Genomic DNA, 17,773 nt, shown 5'->3' with positions numbered 1-17,773 from the left:
ATCTATCTCAATGCTCTGAACTTGCTTTAGGAAATGTCCTAGAGCTCTTTAAAGAAAATTTCTTTCAAATATATAAAAATAATTTTAAAAAAGAATATGATTCCAGAATCCCATGCCCTTGATGCTGTGACTTAAAACCTTCAACTAGAAAGAGAAAGCATATCCGTACATTAAAATTCCAGGAAGCCTGTCACTTTGTTTTCAAATGACACCCTGTGTACAAAGGTAAACCAGGCAGAAAGGCTGCCTTTGTGTTTTGATTTTCCACGAGGGAATTCCTTCAGTCATTTGAAGAGAAGCCCCACTGTATATGCTAACACCTGATGTGGAGAAATCTTTGATATATCTTAGACTTCCTATAGAGGGCAAGGACCTGGCTTTACCTAATTGCCATACCTGTCAGTTTTAGGCCCCCAAAGAAGATACAGTTTAGAATATATACATTAATGTGACCAGCCACTTCAAAATCTACCTCCCTCGCATCTACATTCTCGCCCTCTCTGTCTTTTTAACATTCAAAGCAACTGAAGCACAAAACAATGTAAGAGCAAGATGAATTACATAAAAGAAGACAACTCATTATTTAGAGTACCTTAGGAATCCTCTGTTTTATTGAATTATTTTCTAACTTCCTTGGCTTTTCACTGATAAAGTCACTGGTAAATTACTATAATTTAAGATACAGGCTGTGCTTGCCTTTTCCTAGAAAGAACTTCCCTTGAATCTGGGCAGAAAGCACCATTGGCTCACTGGCTGTTCTAGGAGAATAAAATACATACGATCACCACTCCCCTCTTAGTCGATCTTTTCAAATACTTAGAAATATACTATGTTTAATCTCAGAGTTTGTTAGTTCCTATTGTAATCACACAGGCTAAGGTCTATTAGGTACTTTGCAACAACATACCTAGTTTTAAATACACACACACACATATATATACACACATATTTGAGAACAGTCAGTTTAAGAGGATGAGCAATGAGAAAAGAGATGAGCAATGATAGCTGTCACCTTTCTATCCAGACATGTGTCGCATTAAGATTCCTATAAGAGGCATCCAAATTGAAAAGGAAGACGTACAACTGTCACTATATGTAGATGATATTATAATATATATAGAAAACCCTCATGTCTCCACCAAAAATATTATTATTAGTAAATGAATTCAATAAATTTGCAGGATACAAAATTAATATACAGAAATTTGTTGCTCTTCTATATACAAATAATGAACTATCAGAGAAAGCAAGAAAACAATCCTGTTTAAAACTGCATCAAAAAGAATATAAAACCTAGGAATAAACTTAACCAAGGAGGTGAAGGACCTATACTCTGAAGACCTATACTATAAAACACTGATGAAAGAATTTGAAAATGATAAAAAAGAATTGGGATGATGTCACATGTCCTAGGATTCGAAGAACTAATATTATAAAATGTCCAAACTACTGAAGGTAATCCACAGACTTAATGCAAACCCTGTCAAATTACCCATGGCATTTTTCACAGATCCAAAACCAAATAACCCTAAAATTTATATGAAACGACAAAAGATTCTGAAAAGCCAAAATGATATTGAGAAAAAAAAAGAACAAAGCTAGATGAATCATGCTCCCTGACTTCAGACTACATTATAAAGCTATAGTAATCAAAATCGCATGGTACTGGCAGAAAAACAGACTAATAGATCAATGGAAAAGAAAACAGACTCAAGAAATAAGTCCATGCACCTATGGTAAACTATTTTACCACAGAGGTGAGAATATATAATGGAGAAAAGATAGTCTTTTCAATAAGTAGTGCTGGGAAAGCTGCTGCTGCTGCTGCTAAGTCGCTTCAGTTGTGTCCGACTCTGTGCGACCCCATAGACAGCAGCCCACCAGGCTCCCCGGTCCCTGGGATTCTCCAGGCAAGAACACTGGAGTGGGGTGCCATTGCCTTCTCCAATGCATGAAAGTGAAAAATGAAAGTGAAGTCGCTCAGTCATGTCCGACTCTTAGCAACCCCATGCACTGCAGCCCACCAGGCTCCTCCATCCATAGGATTTTCCAGGAAAGCTAGACAATTACATATAAAAGAATGAGATTAGAACATTCCCTCACTTATTCCCCCCCTTATTGTATCCAAAATAATCTTAAAATTGATTAAGGACCTAAATGTAAGACCTGAAACCAGAAAACTCCTAGAAGAGAATATAGGCAGGAAATACACAAATCATATCATTTTTTTTTATCTCTTAAGGCAAAAGAAATAAAAAGGAAAAAAAGGACCTAATTAAACTTTGCACAGCAAAGACATCCATCAACAAAACAAGATAACCTACTGAAAGAGAGAAAAATATTTGCAAATGACAAGACTGCTAACTACTTAGTATCCAAAATATAGGGCTTCCCTGGTAAAGAATTTGCCTGCAATGTGGGAGACCTGGGTTTGATCCCTGCATAGGGAAGATTCCCTGGAGAAGAGAATGGCAACCCACTCCAGTATTCTTGCCTGGAGAATTCCATGCACAGAGGAGCCTGGCAGGCTACAGTCCATGGGATTGCAAAAAGCTGGACAGGACTGAACGACTTTTACCTCACCTCACCTTATCCAAAATATTAACAGCTCATACAACTCAGTATTAAAAAAAAAAGATAATCATGTTAAAAATGAGAAGAATACCTAAATAGACACGGTTTTGAAAGAAGACATACAGACAACACTCACATGAAGGGATGCTCAACGTCTCTAATCATTACAGGTGAATTAGTCAAGAAAATATGATCTACATATATATATATATATATGTGTGTGTATATATATATACACATACATAATATATATATATATATATATATATATATATATATATAATGGAATATTACTCAGTCATAAAAAATGAATCCATTTTAAACAACATGGATGACCCTAGGAAGAATCATGCTTAGTGAAATAAGTCAGAAAGAAAAAGACAAATACTATATGCTATCACTTACATGAAGATTCTAAAATAGTAAAACAAGCTAATGAAACAAAACAGAAACAGACTCACAGATATAAAGAATAGACTAGGGGTTACCAGTGGAGAGTGAGAAGGGACTTGGGGCAAGATGGGGGTCTTGGATTAAGAGATACAGATGCCAGAAGAAGAAAAAAACAAACAAGAAACAAACAACACCATGCACTATTGATCTGGACGTCATATAGAAAGCCACTAAATGTCCTGTGATTAGAGACACAGCCTTATTTGTAATGAAATCACAAGCAGATTACTCAGCAACATTCAAAGAGTAGACAGCCTATTACTACATTTAAGTTACATCTCACGAGAAACAATTAGGATGCATGGAGCTCCATATCCCCACATTCTGGTGAAAAACGTATTTAAGAATACCATAGAAAATAAGATGGACGCCATCACATTTCACTTACAGACTCTGCATGTTCCATCACTGCTAACACGAAGAAGACATACTCTTGACCACTTTGGAGTTGCTTGTTTGTAAATCCGCCATAATGTTTGTCATCCCCCAGGGTGAACTCGGTGGGAAGGACATCAAAATGAGCGGCAATATATGGCTTTAATTCAACTTCTCTTCCATGACGGAGGCTTCTGCGTTTCCTAGATATCTCTTTAAGCAACTTAAAGAAAAAAAGTGGGAAACAGAGAAAGAAATGTAAACAACAATAACCTAACTTAATGACAGTTTAATAAGGGAAATTAATTCAGGGCTGGGAACCACCCAAATACAATGTGTCCACTTCTCATGTGTGTCAGCATTACTAAATCTCAGTCTGCCTTCCAAATGCCTGTCCTGCTGGTAAGGTAAGACACTGTATTGCAGTTGCAAGGCTCAGGCTATAAACACAGCACAATTAGATCCATTACTGGTAGCTCACATCATTGTCCACTCTAATGAAATCCTTTCAAGGGACAAGAAAGCATTACAACTTGTCTATGGAAAAAAAGTCAGTTTGATTCACAAAAGCCTGTCATGCAGGCTTTATCACTGTGATTTATTAAACAAATACTAACCTCAGATAAAGTCAAAGACCAACATTTTGAAGAGATTAGTACCATGTTAGATTGCTTTTAGTAATGACATAATTTGTATGATGTATAGTCCCTCAAATAAGCATAAAATAGACTTTGATGACCAATTTTTAATTAACGTTTTAAACAGACATTGTCATTTAACCATTTTTGGCTTGACTTGTCTCCTTGATTAACCATTTAGGGTACAATTCCTTGCATTTATCATGACAGCAAGTTTTTTCAGAGCTAACAGCTCTCTGGAGATGTTAAATTATCTAGCTAGGTGATAAAGGCAGGTTAGAGATAAAATAATTATATTACCCAGAACGAAACAAACATAAACATGCATATACACAAATCCTTCATGTATTTTGAAAAGGAACAAAAAAGTACAAATTATGGTTTGATACTCTCTTGTTTTTGTAGTCACTATTTGGAGAAAATCATGTTAATGATATGACAATTTCAACATGATGACTAAGTTCTCTCTGCTCCCATTAAATATTGATATTTTATAGGGCTTAGGGAAAGTTTATAGCAGTCTGAGATGCCTTTGAATATAAGAGGCAACTTAACTGTCTTTTTGAAAGAATGCTGATTTATTTTACTACCTCTATAGAGAAGACTGTGTATCTGAGACCTTACACAATGAAGGCCAGGCTTCTGTAATAATAACAGCTGCAGACTATACACACGCAAATACCAAGAGCTTCTGTTAGGAACTTCATGGTAAACCTGTCTCTAACACAAAGTTGTAAATGTGCTAAGCTGGTCAAAATTATAATCTAAAAATGTAAAAATTACTCTTTTGGTTATATATATAATTTGTGCCCATGTTATTGAATATTTAATTTATAATGTTCTCAAATTTTCTGTTAAAATTTGAGTTTATTGATACAATTAAAATTATTTAACATGTAAGCTCTTTTATGAAAACCACAGTAGACTTCTTTAGCAAAATTGGACCATCTGATGATAAATTCAGATAGACTGATCAGTTATGGACCAGCTGGCCTAAAATAAAGCTAGTCTAGAAATATAGCACTATCTTTCAATCCTGTTGTCAAAATTAGGTTTTCTTTTAATAATGATAATGGCAATAATAATTGTATTTGTTAAGCATTTCCTAGGTGCCAGGCACCATTCTCAAGAGACTAAACATAGCGTATTTCATTTACTCATAAAAACTCTATAAGATAGATTATTATTACCTCTATATAAATGAGGTAACCGAGGCAAAATATAAAGTAATAATATTGGATTCAATTGGTACAATGAAATTATTTGTAAGAAATTTTTTACAACCATATTTTTGTTTACTTGGAGGCTGCACAATATTAAAGAAACACAAATGCAACATTAGGCTAAATTACTACTCTTAATTGTTTTAACTGAGTCTACACTTAAATATATAATTTTTGTGTATCTGCTTTCATTAACATAAAAAAATGCATACTTTCTTTTTTTTCTGGATTCTTTAAATATTTTTTAAAATTCTGATGTAAATGTTTAATATATACTTGAAAAGTCACCACATAGGTTCTTGTTGATATGTAGGAGATGAAGGGCCATTACTTTGAGAAGGACAAATGTAGTACAGATGAGCTGAAAAGCTTTTTGAAGTTGGTTAATCAGAAACATTTACCATCAGTTGTTTATGCAACTGTGTCCCCTCTTCTACTTCACTGATCAAACCCTACCTTGATTTTATTCATACTTCAGATGTAGGCAACTGTCATAATTCATCCATGTCACTGTCACAAGTGAGTACCTTTTGCTGGGGTTTCTTTGGAAGACTTACAGGAAGTACCTTAAAATATTTCAGTGTTTTGGTCCTCCTTAGACCCAATGCTGCCATTCCCTAAGGTCAAACCTGGAACCTTAGGCTGCCCTAATCTCTGTGGGATGCTTCCTGTGTTATACTTTAAATGGGTCAAGTGTGCTCAGATGACATGAAGTGAGCCAGTATGTTCAAGTTACAACCACAAATGACCACATTATTTTACAGCAAGCCTTTGAAGTACAATGCGATGAAAGCTTATGATATATTACAAGACTTGCCCTGAATTAAATATAACTAACATTTTTAGGAGTCATTCTGTCCAAAATTCATTTTGACTATCAAGGTCTGCTCTGCCCAGTCTGACCTTGACAACTAAGACTTCCAGTCTATGAATTTATTATGTGAAGATTATCCCAGACAAAGGATAAATGAGCTCAGAAGACAATACTGAGAGTGACTCTGTTTAGAAAGCCTCTTTCTATTTTTTATGGGCCTCGATGTGAAGCACACATGTGGAAATCCCCTTAGGCCACCATTCTATTCGATGATAGGGTTTCAGTGATTTGAATTATAGGCCTTTCTAAAAAATCACTTGGTCAAATACATTTAAGAGAGGAACACAGCTTTGTCAAACCTGGCAGTACCAAGCTATAGATAAAATTACTACAATGCTTTTATTATCCATGGTAGGGGGAAAAAACCCCTGTCTGTAGGAATCAGAAACTGGATGAGTAAGCACAAAGTGAGGCCATAGCCTACTTTCATTTGTTCCCCTCCACAATAGTTACAAGATGTATTGGAGGTAATTCCAGAAGATATATCAAGGGCTTTAGTTTTTTATCAGAAATAATTTTCATTTTCCAGTCAATGCATATCTTATTTCTTCCACCATTAATTCTACAATGTGGTCTCAATTATATCAGTAACAAAAGTGGGAAAGAACCCATCCTGACCCCAAAATTTTGAATTAATAAATGTTCTTTATCGAACTATTATACAGATTAATGCACCACAACTTGTGGGATGATTAAAATGACCCTTTGTTATGGGAATCAGCAGCAGAGACCCATAGAATTTAATTGCAAGAAAGTTCAATGTCATATAGCTCTATACTTTAATCCATTAGAATTGCTGTACATTTTGGAGGTTAAAACCTGGCTATAAAAGAGAATCAGCCTGTTATTACTTACTATCAAATGGCTCTACTTCTAAGGAAAGCTTTTTTTTTTTTTTTTTAAGTATTTGATGTCATTTTTGGCTTGGATCTTAACTCCTTGGAAACTGTTTTTTTCAATAGATAGAAAGAGTTAGATTTTATAAGTTGCCTTTCCATTTTAAATCCAATTCCAACTGAATTCTATATTTTAGCTGAGAATTGATTAAAATAATAAAGAATATGTTAGGATTAACTGATGAGTTGCAAGTAAACCATGACTTGTTTCAAAATGTTTACAGAACAGCTCATCAACTGGCATTTTCCGATAGACTCCTCTGACAGCATAAAAAGGATTTCGTTCCTTTAATACCAGCAGAAAAAAAAAGTAAAATATAAAGCCTAAATTACTTGACAACATTATAGAAATGTGCCTCATTTTATACTCCTTCAATGCTTATCTAATCACTACACCTTGACACAAAACACAGTCCTAACCTTGAACTCATCTCCCATTCCAAACTTGATCAACTTGAAGTCAGATAAATGAAATGGGTGGTGGTGAACCATACTTCTAGGGATGACATATGTTTGCCAAAAGAAGTTAACAGTCCTTATCTCTCAAGATCATAGTCTCCTTAGTACAGACATGAATGAAATAAACATCATCTCCCTGTAATGCAGTTAGGAAATTTTGGCTTTTCTTTGCTTTGTATGAACTAATTTGATGCAGAGAAAATACCTAAGAACAACAGGTTGATTTAAAAGAGGTACAACATGCTGTAAATAAATTCAGTACATTAAAATATCAGATTTCCCCAAATAGGGGCTTTGGGCTTTTTATTTGACTTCTGAACTGATTCAGACTAGAATCATATTAAAATCATAAAAGTCTCTCCTTTTATTTATAAAAGTCTCTCTTATTTATTTCAAAATGTGAATATGAAAAATGAATATGAAAAGTGAATATGAAAAATTAGCTCTTGTTCTATATTGTATGTATTCACTTTCAAAAAAAGTTCTTTTTGCAAAAACAATACCAATGTACTTACTGTTGTTATTATAAGATTTTAGAAATTAAAATCATACTATTTTACAGTACTTTTGTACCATATTTCTTGCTCAGATCAAAATTCTGTGATTTGTTTGCTCCTAAAGTTATATGCATTTTTGACTCTGAAATCCTATAAAATACAGAAGGAAGTAAAAATGTGCTAATCAGCACAATTCTGTTGGCAATTGGTCAAGAACACACAGTAGGTCAAGTGTTGGACTCTGGTGCAAACTGTAACTTAGCATTTTTAACAACCTCAACCACCACTGCACTAAAGAAGTGGACCCTGGAATTCCTAACAGTGGTGATTAAGTCTTTGCTGACAATTCACTTCTCCTTCCACACCTTTGCATTATGCTTTACAAGGAGCAAGGGGCAAAATATTAAAGCCAACAAAGATTAGATAGGTTGTAAGCTTTACAGCAGCTTAATGTTTTTTAATTAAAGAAAAAGCTCTTTGTTGGGATCCCAAGAGGTTAACACGCCCATAGCACTGAACCATCCAACTAGGCAGTTGACCAGCCAGCCATGTAGGAGCTGATCCGCCCAGATCAGATGCTGAAAGGTCTCCATAGAGAGGAGAGATTTATTTTAAAAATTAAGTAACTAATGACAGATACCACCCAAAACACAGTTTACCTCATCTAATTCCATTTCATCTGGACTCTCCCATGGCTTGATAAATTTCCCACGAGATTTCTTCAAAGGCACAATTATTATGTAGTAACCTCTGCACGAGAATAGACAGATAAAAATAAGGTTAGTTCAGAGGGAAAAGAAGATGGATATATCCTTAAATCTTCCACAGACCAGTGATTGAGATTGAAAGCAAATTATGAATATGGGGTGACTTGTCCATCAATGACAAATAACCATCAGTTTGTTCAATTTTAAAAACAACATGGGTAGACATTTATGTGTAACTTCAATGATCTTGTATGGTAATATTACTATGGTTGACTGCCCTTTATTAGGTATCATAAACAGAACAGAAAGAGTTTGTTAGTACCCTGTTGCTGGACACATGCAAGGCAGGTATATTGAAATCCACCACCACAGGCTGCTGAGCCAAGAATTTTCTATAACATTAATTTATAAGAGGGTTTTTTTTAAAAGAAGATGTGTAATAAAAATTACTCTGTGCTGTGCTGTGCTTAGTTGCTCAGTCATGTCCGACTCTGTGATCCCATGGACTGTAGTCTGCCAGACTCCTCTGTCCATGGGGATTCTCCTGGCAAGAATACTGGAGTGGGTTGCCATGCCCTTCTCAAAATTTACTCTAAGCTCATACAAATGCCTGTACAATGATGATGATTTTGTTTATACACCATATAAGTAATTTTTATTTGGAAAAAATAAAAGCATAAAAATTACTTGTCATCTCACGGTTATTAAATATATAAAGGCATAAAGGTTCTCCTCGCTTTCTACCCATCAAATTGCACATCTTAAGGTAGAACTGCAGAAATTTTGAGACAGTCACTATCTGAGGGTTTAAAAATAGATTTCAATATAATACACTTACAGGAAGAGACAAAAAGATTAATAAGCAAGGCCTCACATTGAGAATGGTCAACTTCACTTTATGTATAACAGTACCTGTCCCCAGATACAGGTTATTTGTAAAATTATTTGACTTCTATATAGTGTATACCCTGCTCTTGTATTCACAGGGACTCTGTTCATACTGATTTTTGGTAGTTCCTATACAAAGACTTTGAACATAGATATATAATAACAGCACACTAATCACTTCCTACTGTTCATGTATTATAGGAAATGCATAATTTCCCTTTGCCTTGTTTAAAAAAAAAAGAACTTTAAGAACAGGTAACTGACCAAATAAATAAATAAATAAAATTCATAGAGATGGAATAATTGCTCAAGATAAAACAGTAAGGGGATATAAGTGAAAGTGAAAGTCACTCAGTCATGTCTGACTCTGTGACCCCATGGACTATACAGTCCATGGAATTCTCCAGGCCAGAATACTGGAGTGGCTAGCCGTTTTCTTCTCCAGGGGATCTTCCCAACCCAGGGATCGAATTCAGGTCTCCGGCATTGCAGGTAGATTCTTTACCAGCTGAGCCACAAGGGAAGCCCAAGGAGAAATAAACCTATATATTATACCTACATACATACATTTACATATACGTGTACGTGTGTGTGTGCATGCGTGCTGTGCTTAGTCAATCGTGTCTGAATCTTTCCAACCCCATGGACTGTAGCCCGCCAGGTTCCTCTGTCCATGGGATTTCCCAGGCAAGAATACTGTAGTGGGTTGTTATTTCCTTCTCCAAGGTATCTTCCCAACCCAAGGATTGAACCCGCATCTGCTGCATTGTAGGCGGACTCTTTACCACTGAGCCACTGGGGAGGCCTGTGTGTGTGTGTTTGTGTGTGTGTGTGTGTGTGTGTGTAAACTATGGCAAGAGTCTGCTTTTGTTTCATTTACTTTGTATCATAAAGCACTTCTTAGACTCTATAAATTTTGTGGAAATTTATTGTGGAAATGAACAACATCTTTAGAAGAGAAGGCTGCCACTCAGGAAAGGAATGAGAGCAGGATGGGCTCCATCAAGCTTGTGTCACATTCTATTACAGAGATTAATCACACACACAGTAGCCTTCATTGTTCTTAAAGCAAAATCTGTAATAAACTCAGCAAATCCTTTGCGATTAAGAACTCCATTTCCATAAACAGAGTCTAGAGCAACTCTGTCCAGTATGGTAGCCGCTAGCCTCCAGTGGCTATCAAACACTTAAAATGTGGCTAGTCTGAACTGACAGCTCTATAAAACACAATGGATTTCAAAAACTTAATATGAAAAATAAATGTAAAATATCATAGCAATATTTTTTAATAATGGTCACATATTAAATGATAATATTCTGGATATATTGGGCTTCATAAAATATGTAATTACAATTAATTACATCCATTTCTTTGTACTTTTCACTATACCTCCTAGAAAGTGTAATATTTCACATGTGGCTCTCATTACATTTGCTGGGCTGTGCAGATCTAGAGTGTTTCTAGTAAAGAATGTGGCATCTAGAGACACATCTAGCCCAGAATGTAGGTTCTGCCACTAATAAGCCGTGTGATCCTGGGTTGATCATCTAACATCTCTGAATCTCAGCTGCACATTCTGAAAATGTGAGTAAATAATATCAGACTTATTGAGGGAAAATAAATGAACACAAAGTGCTCAGAACAGTGTGTATCATATAGCGCTTAACAGAAGCCGGCTGCTACGGGCTGGTACTGACCATCATAGCCGGAGAGACGGATGAGAATGCAGACACAGGAGGACAGTGAAATTCCCTGAGATGCAGATTAAGGACTTATCAAACTTTTTTTTTTCTCCCTGACCTAGAAATTCAAGTCAAACCAGACAGCACTAGCTGCATTCTCTCCATGGTGCTCTGAACAACTCATCAGCAGGCTCATGGAATCACATCACTTAGCCATCCGTTTTCTTTCCTACAAATAATCGTGATGAGCAAGGAGGGTAAGAAGAAGGAAGAGTAGAGTATATGAGTGAGGCCAATATCTTTTAGTTTATGATCCAGAGTAAGCTTCCTCCTCTTCCTGTCCTCCTACCACCTGAAGGATTTGCCAAACAAGTCCATCATGTTAAATCAGCTTGGAGAAGAATGACAGGGGCTGCAACCTAGCGTACAAAATGACACTGCAGCTGGACTTGATAAACACACTTGTCAGGGAAACTCCTGCTTTTCACTACCAGCTGCACAAAGTCAGAATAGCTTCTCTTTGCCTAAAGCGATGATACTGCACACGATCAGGGAGTTCCCATTGTTTTCCTTCAGAATCTTCTAAATCCAGGTTAAGCTGACGAATTCTATTAATTTTGTTTCTGCTTTCATACTCTGAGTTGCCATTCTTGTACATGAAAAAAGAATTCATTCTTTCTTCTGCAGCACTCCTCGACTACCCATGTCATTTGTGGCTCAGATAAGAATTGAACAGCCTCCCCCATAACAATTAATTAACAGTGTGGCCAGATATCCATAACCTTTTCTCTCTGAGATCTCTAAAGCATTCAACTAGGGCAGGCCAAGTGGAACCTACTTCAAAGTAGCTCTCACCTCCTGAAGGAGGTGGGGATTTGGAACTCCTGGGTCTAAGTCCATACATTTCAATTGTATTCTCAGCAATTAAAATTTCATAAACAACCACCCATCTGCCTTTCCTGAGGCTTAACTGTCCCATCAGGATACTGCTTCCATTGTAGACTTCTCCAGTAGTGGCATGTCAATTTACCCCTCTCCCACAGCCATGAACCTCACGTTTAGGCCTTGGGGTTTCTTTCCTAGTTCCCTGTTGCTTCTTGCAGGTGTCTTTCCCTCCACCCTTTTGCTACAGAATACAATGTGCATGCATGTGTGTGTGCATGCCTAGACTTGTCTGACTTTTTGCAACAACATGGACTGTAGTAGCCCGCCAGGCTCCTCTGTCCATGGGATTTTCCAGGCAGAAATACTGGAGTGGGTTGCCATTTCCTATTCCAGGGTATCTTCCTGATCCAGGGACTGAACCTGTATCTCTTACATCTCCTGCATCAGCAGGTGGATTTTTTACCTCTGCACCACCTAGGAAGCCACCCCTCCCCCACCCCCCAAAAAAACCCAGCCCCTTCTCTTGGAAGATTATACAATTCAGCTATGTTATGGTCTTCTCTTACAGATCTTTGCCATCTATTAACTTCTTCAGAATCTTCCTTATGTGGAAGTTTCTCCACCTACCCACCCTGGGTTGATGGTCTTTTTTTTTTTTCCCCAAACTCTGCTATCATTTTGGGTGATTTAACCCTTCAGAGGGCTGGCCCATGAACCACCCAAGATTCAAAATTCCTTGAACTCTTTTGTTCCAAAACTCACATCCTCCACTCCACCTTAGCTGAAATCTATCATTGCCTTTCTCTGTGCCTGAACACAAGGAGCGGAATACAGTTTGAAAAATCATGAACAGGATAGAACAATGCTGTAAGTTCATATTCAGCAAACACAAATAGAAGTTCAATGCTGCCTGTCAATATGACGACCAGTTACCTAGTTTCAATATTCACAGAAAGTTTTTCAAACTTTCTTTCCTGGCCTCAAATCCTGGATGCTCATGCCTCTCTGCTACAAGATGGCTTTATGTCTTATATACAGAGAAAAAAAAAATTTAGACAAGAATTCCCTCCCCCTCTAACAAACTACAAGACCACCTGTATTTAGATGCAAACTGTAGTCTTTCTCATTGGTACAGTAGAAGGGCTGGCTCCACTTTTCAAGGTCAGTTACTTTTTCTTGAATTGGGTCCCACATCCCACTCTTAGGATGCTGACCATACATCATACTCCTTGCTGTCGTTGATTAGTTGCTAAGTTGTGCCTGATTCTTTGCAACCCCATGGACTGCAGCATGCCAGGCATCCCTGTCCTTCATTATCTCCTGGAGTTTGCTCCCTTCTCCTCCTTTCTTCAATCTTTCCCAGGATCAGGGTCTTTTCCAGTGAGTCGGCTCTTCACATCAGGTGGCCAAAGTACTGGAGCTTCAGCTTCAGCTTCAGTCCTTCCAATGATACTCAGGGTTGATTTCCTTTAGGACTGACTGGTTCTAGATTCCCATATGTTTGAATATCTCCACCCTCACTGGATTCTATCCATTAGCTTTCAATCACTGGAAGGACAAAACAAACCGCATCCTGCTCCAGTCATCACTCTCTGCTACCTCTTGTGGCCCCAGTACTGAGAAGAACAGTCCTTGTTGTTCTCTAGGACTTTACCTTCCATTCACTCCCCAGTCAACGGTGCTCTAGCTTCTGCCCCATCTGCCTCCTCACCACCTTCACCAGGGTCCTCAAGCTTGCATCAAAAGGAGAGTTTTAGACTCTCTTATTTGATCTGAGTATTCATGACCCTACAGGAAACATTTTAAGTTCTTCCTCTGTATCCAGCTCTCCTAGTTTTCTACTAAGATCTCTCACCATGTTAACCTTATGTCTTTAGCAGGATTTATTATCTGCTACCCAGCTTTTCAATAAGGGTGGAGCTCCTCAAGGATCTAGCCAAGGATTTCTCTTTCCTTCCTCATTTCTTGCCATGTGATCTCACTCCAGTCAGGGAATCAGTTAACCCCTCAATGCAGATCATTTACAGATTCATATCTTCAGCCAAGAGTGCTCCTCTGAACTCCACAAGTGTCTCCCATTCCAACTTTATATTTCCATTCCTATGTCACAAAAGTACCTCAAATTTACTGTGGGTAAAATAAAACAACAGCAAAAAATATGGCTCCAAAATAAATCCTCTTTCAATACTGCACCATGATCGATTTTAGTGCATGCTGTAAACCTAGGTGTTATCACTGACAATCTGTGTTAACTCTCTCCCTCTCTCATATCCAAGTTACCATGAAACTCTACTGCTTCTGAACTCTCTATAGTGCATTCACTTCTCCTCCTCCCTACTGCCACTGCTTCAGCTTTATTGCATTGTCTCATGCTTGGATTACTCCTAAATTTCTATCTCCATGGAATTTAACCTCCTTTAGTCCAATCTCTGAAATTTTACAATATTTTACAATAGAAAATTAACTGTAACATTTCCATTTTAAAGAACTTTTCAATGGATCCTGGAATTTATCTCTCTGTGTCCTGTGAGCTATACCCTGCTGGGCGTTTAGTTTCTTGAATTTACTTTGGTCCATTCCATCTTTGATCATTCTGTACCATCTGTCTAGAACCTTCTGTCATTCCCAACAAATTCCAGGTTAACTCTTCTCTTTTCTCAAATAGGAACTCAATTTTACTGCCAGATGAAACCTTTCCTGACCTCTGATTAGATCAATGATCACAACTATATGGTCTTTAAAGAACCATTTTTTTGTTGATTATTTTCTTCTATGTTTAAGACATGTTTGCATTTTTTAAAATGCATTCCTGAAAGAGATATACATATATTCCCCAAATTTGTTGACTTTGCCATTTTATCACTGAATTCTTCACTGAAAAGTAGAAGTGGATGAAGCAGGTAATTCTTGGGGATTTATGCCTCTCCTAGATCTGCCTGCAATGTGGGAGACCTGGGTTAGATCCCTGGGTCAGGAAGATCCCCTGGAGAAGGAAATGGCAACCCACTCCAGTATTCTTGCCTGGAGAATCCCATGGACAGAGGAGCTTGGTGGGCTACAGTCCACGGGTCGCAAAGAGTTGGACATGACTGAGCGACTTCACTTTAGATCAGGGCAGTCAAAAATATTTTAGAACTCTTCTATTGCACTAGAACTTTCCAACTTGAAACCTCATCAAGCATCTTCTTTCAATCCAAACCAGCAACAACATACCTGAACATAATTTGTAAAATATATAACTCCTTACTGCAAAGGTTCTTTTCGATACAGCAAAGTTGTGACCCTAGTTATAATCTCACAGGATATTAAGGAAAGTAAGATAACTGATAGGAAGAGTAAAATGAGGAACTAACATGTCCCTACAAGTTCGTAGCAACCAAATCATATGAACTCAAAGAACCTGCTCTAAATTACAAAAAAAAAAAAAAAAAAATTGCTTTTGGACATAGATCAGCTTTATATTGGAGAAGAAAATGGCAACCCGCTCCAGCACTCTTGCCTGGAGAATTCCATGGACAGAGGAGACTGGTGGGCTACAGTCCATTCGGTCGCAAAGAGTCAGACACAATTGAGTCACTAACTCATGAACAACAATGAAAACACTTTGCCTGTCTAACTCAGGCTTGGCGTTTAGCCTTCAAATACTCTTTCCAACATAGACCTTAACTAATAAACTAATAGAAGAATAAATAACTTAAGAGTCAATATATTTGAGAAAGCCCTGGACTACTTACAAAGCAAGCTGCGTTTTCCCAGTATATTAGATTTAATTAAGTAAGTTAAATCTAACCTTCAGAATTTTAATTATACTAAGTAAAGTTTTACTAATTTTATTTAATATGTTATCATCAAGGGGCCTAGCTCCATATAATTATATGGGAAGGTGAACTCTGGTCTTTGTGCAAGTCCCACTTCAAATTGAGGAAGGCTTTTTGTATTAACAGTCCATATTGCATTCTTGAACTCATTATTTAACTGGGAGGTCAAAATTTGTCTCAGAGTTTAATGATGAATGTCATGCCTTGCATAATTTTTTGATTTATAATTTCTTTCTTTCTTTCTTTTTTTTTTGCTGTGGTCATTTGGGCATATATACTGTTTAACTCAAATTAATTAACCACAGAAAAACCGAAGCTGTCTGAATGATCTTTCCAGTCTCTGTGTTTAAATTAAGGTTTCTAATCTTCTAGGCTATGTGTTGTCTGACGTTATTAATTGCCTTAGGTTCCATTTTCCTCAATTATAAAGTGGCGGGTGATAGTACTGCCTGTAGGTAGCCTCTTCATCTCTTGCCTCTAAATTCGCGTGACAACCTACCAATTTTAGTGTTCCACACTTAACATATTTTTCTAAAATCTGTGGCTGAGCATTTGTAACTGATTCCTCTTGATTCTGAGGTGTGTCTGGGGCCGTCCTACGGATGCCTAATTGTCATGGAGTTCTTACGCGTGTATGATGGTCCTAGGAAAACAATGTCCTTGTTTGGTCAATACATTTTATGGTCAGAGGCACAGTTGTGGTTCAACATGTAGACTCTGGAGCCAGACTGCCTAAGCTCAAATCTTTCCTCTCTGCTATTGTGTTGCCAGGGCAAATCATTGGGTTGGCCAAAAAATGTGTTCGAGTTTTTTCATAACAGCTTACAGAAAAGCCTAAACTTTTTAGCCAGCTCAATAGTATACTACCTTGTAGCTTCCTCAGCTGTAAAATGAAGAGGGCCCTTGGTGTGAAGATGATAGCAGTCACTGTGTGCAGTGTCCTTTGAAGAACACCTAGGAAGTTCTCTGTCCTTATTAACTATTAGCAGTAGTGACTCTGATCTTGCTTGGGCCACTTAGCGTCTCTGAGCCTCACCTTACTCACCTGTAAAAGGGGAGAACACCTACCTTATAGGTGGGAAATGTAAGTCAAATGATGTAATACGTTCAGTAAATTGTAAAGGGCTATATGTATTTAAGCCTTTGCCATGTCAATAACAAAAATATGATTAATTAATTAAATACTAAATAGCTTATAAATTAAAACACGGAGCTGCTCCTAGTGGTGCCATGTGTCATGAATCAATTTTGCTTCTAAGAATGTCTACTTTTTTATTTTTGTAAAGAAAGATAATCTGAAAGCCAAATCAGTAAGATCAAAGAAATTTGAAATTTTATAGAATGCTCTTTTTCTTCATGTATATTTTTCAGAAACATGAAACTGTTGCTATGGAGTTAATTTACATCAGGTACCTTCTGGCAGCTTTTTCTCTGAGTACAATCTGTGTGGAGCTTCTTTCTTTCTTTCTTTTTTAACCAACCAGAGTAAAGTCCTGCTCCACACAGTCACAGAAGTCTCCTTTGTTACCACAACTTGCTACTGTAGGATGGTGGCATTGCTCAAGTTTCTGACCAGCATTCTGTCCCCTTAGTGTGTTCAAGCAGAAGGTTGAAGTCCCACAAAATTCCTAATACTAGAACCTGCAGTACATGCATGGCTGTTCCACAAGAAATCTGGACTTTCCCTAAAGGATTGCTCAGCTCCTCCACACAAGAACCAAGAGTGAAATCCCATAAGCAAGGAGCTCTACTTGCATTATGTTTACAAGAAACAGATTTATGTTTAGATGGTGAGGAGTTCGG

The 17,773-nt window shown here is 37.3% G+C and overlaps 1 protein-coding gene across 2 annotated transcripts in view; it reads right to left on the bottom strand.

Moving 5' to 3' along the window:
- PTPRD (protein tyrosine phosphatase receptor type D) overlaps positions 1 to 17,773 on the bottom strand; it is a 566,636-nt gene that overhangs the window by 153,746 nt on the left and 395,117 nt on the right. For both annotated transcript variants that reach the window (XM_055578085.1, XM_055578084.1), the window contains exons 18-19: positions 8,649 to 8,739; positions 3,416 to 3,625 (exon numbers count right to left, since the gene is read on the bottom strand). In XM_055578085.1, the coding sequence (XP_055434060.1) occupies positions 3,416 to 3,625; positions 8,649 to 8,739 (301 nt within the window). The remainder of the gene's footprint in view (positions 1 to 3,415; positions 3,626 to 8,648; positions 8,740 to 17,773) is intronic.

Source organism: Bubalus kerabau, chromosome 4, assembly GCF_029407905.1.
Source record: "Bubalus kerabau isolate K-KA32 ecotype Philippines breed swamp buffalo chromosome 4, PCC_UOA_SB_1v2, whole genome shotgun sequence".
NCBI lineage: Eukaryota > Metazoa > Chordata > Mammalia > Artiodactyla > Bovidae > Bubalus > Bubalus kerabau.
The sequence above is the reverse complement of the archived record's forward strand: the minus strand, read 5'-3'. Positions and strand labels throughout refer to the sequence as shown.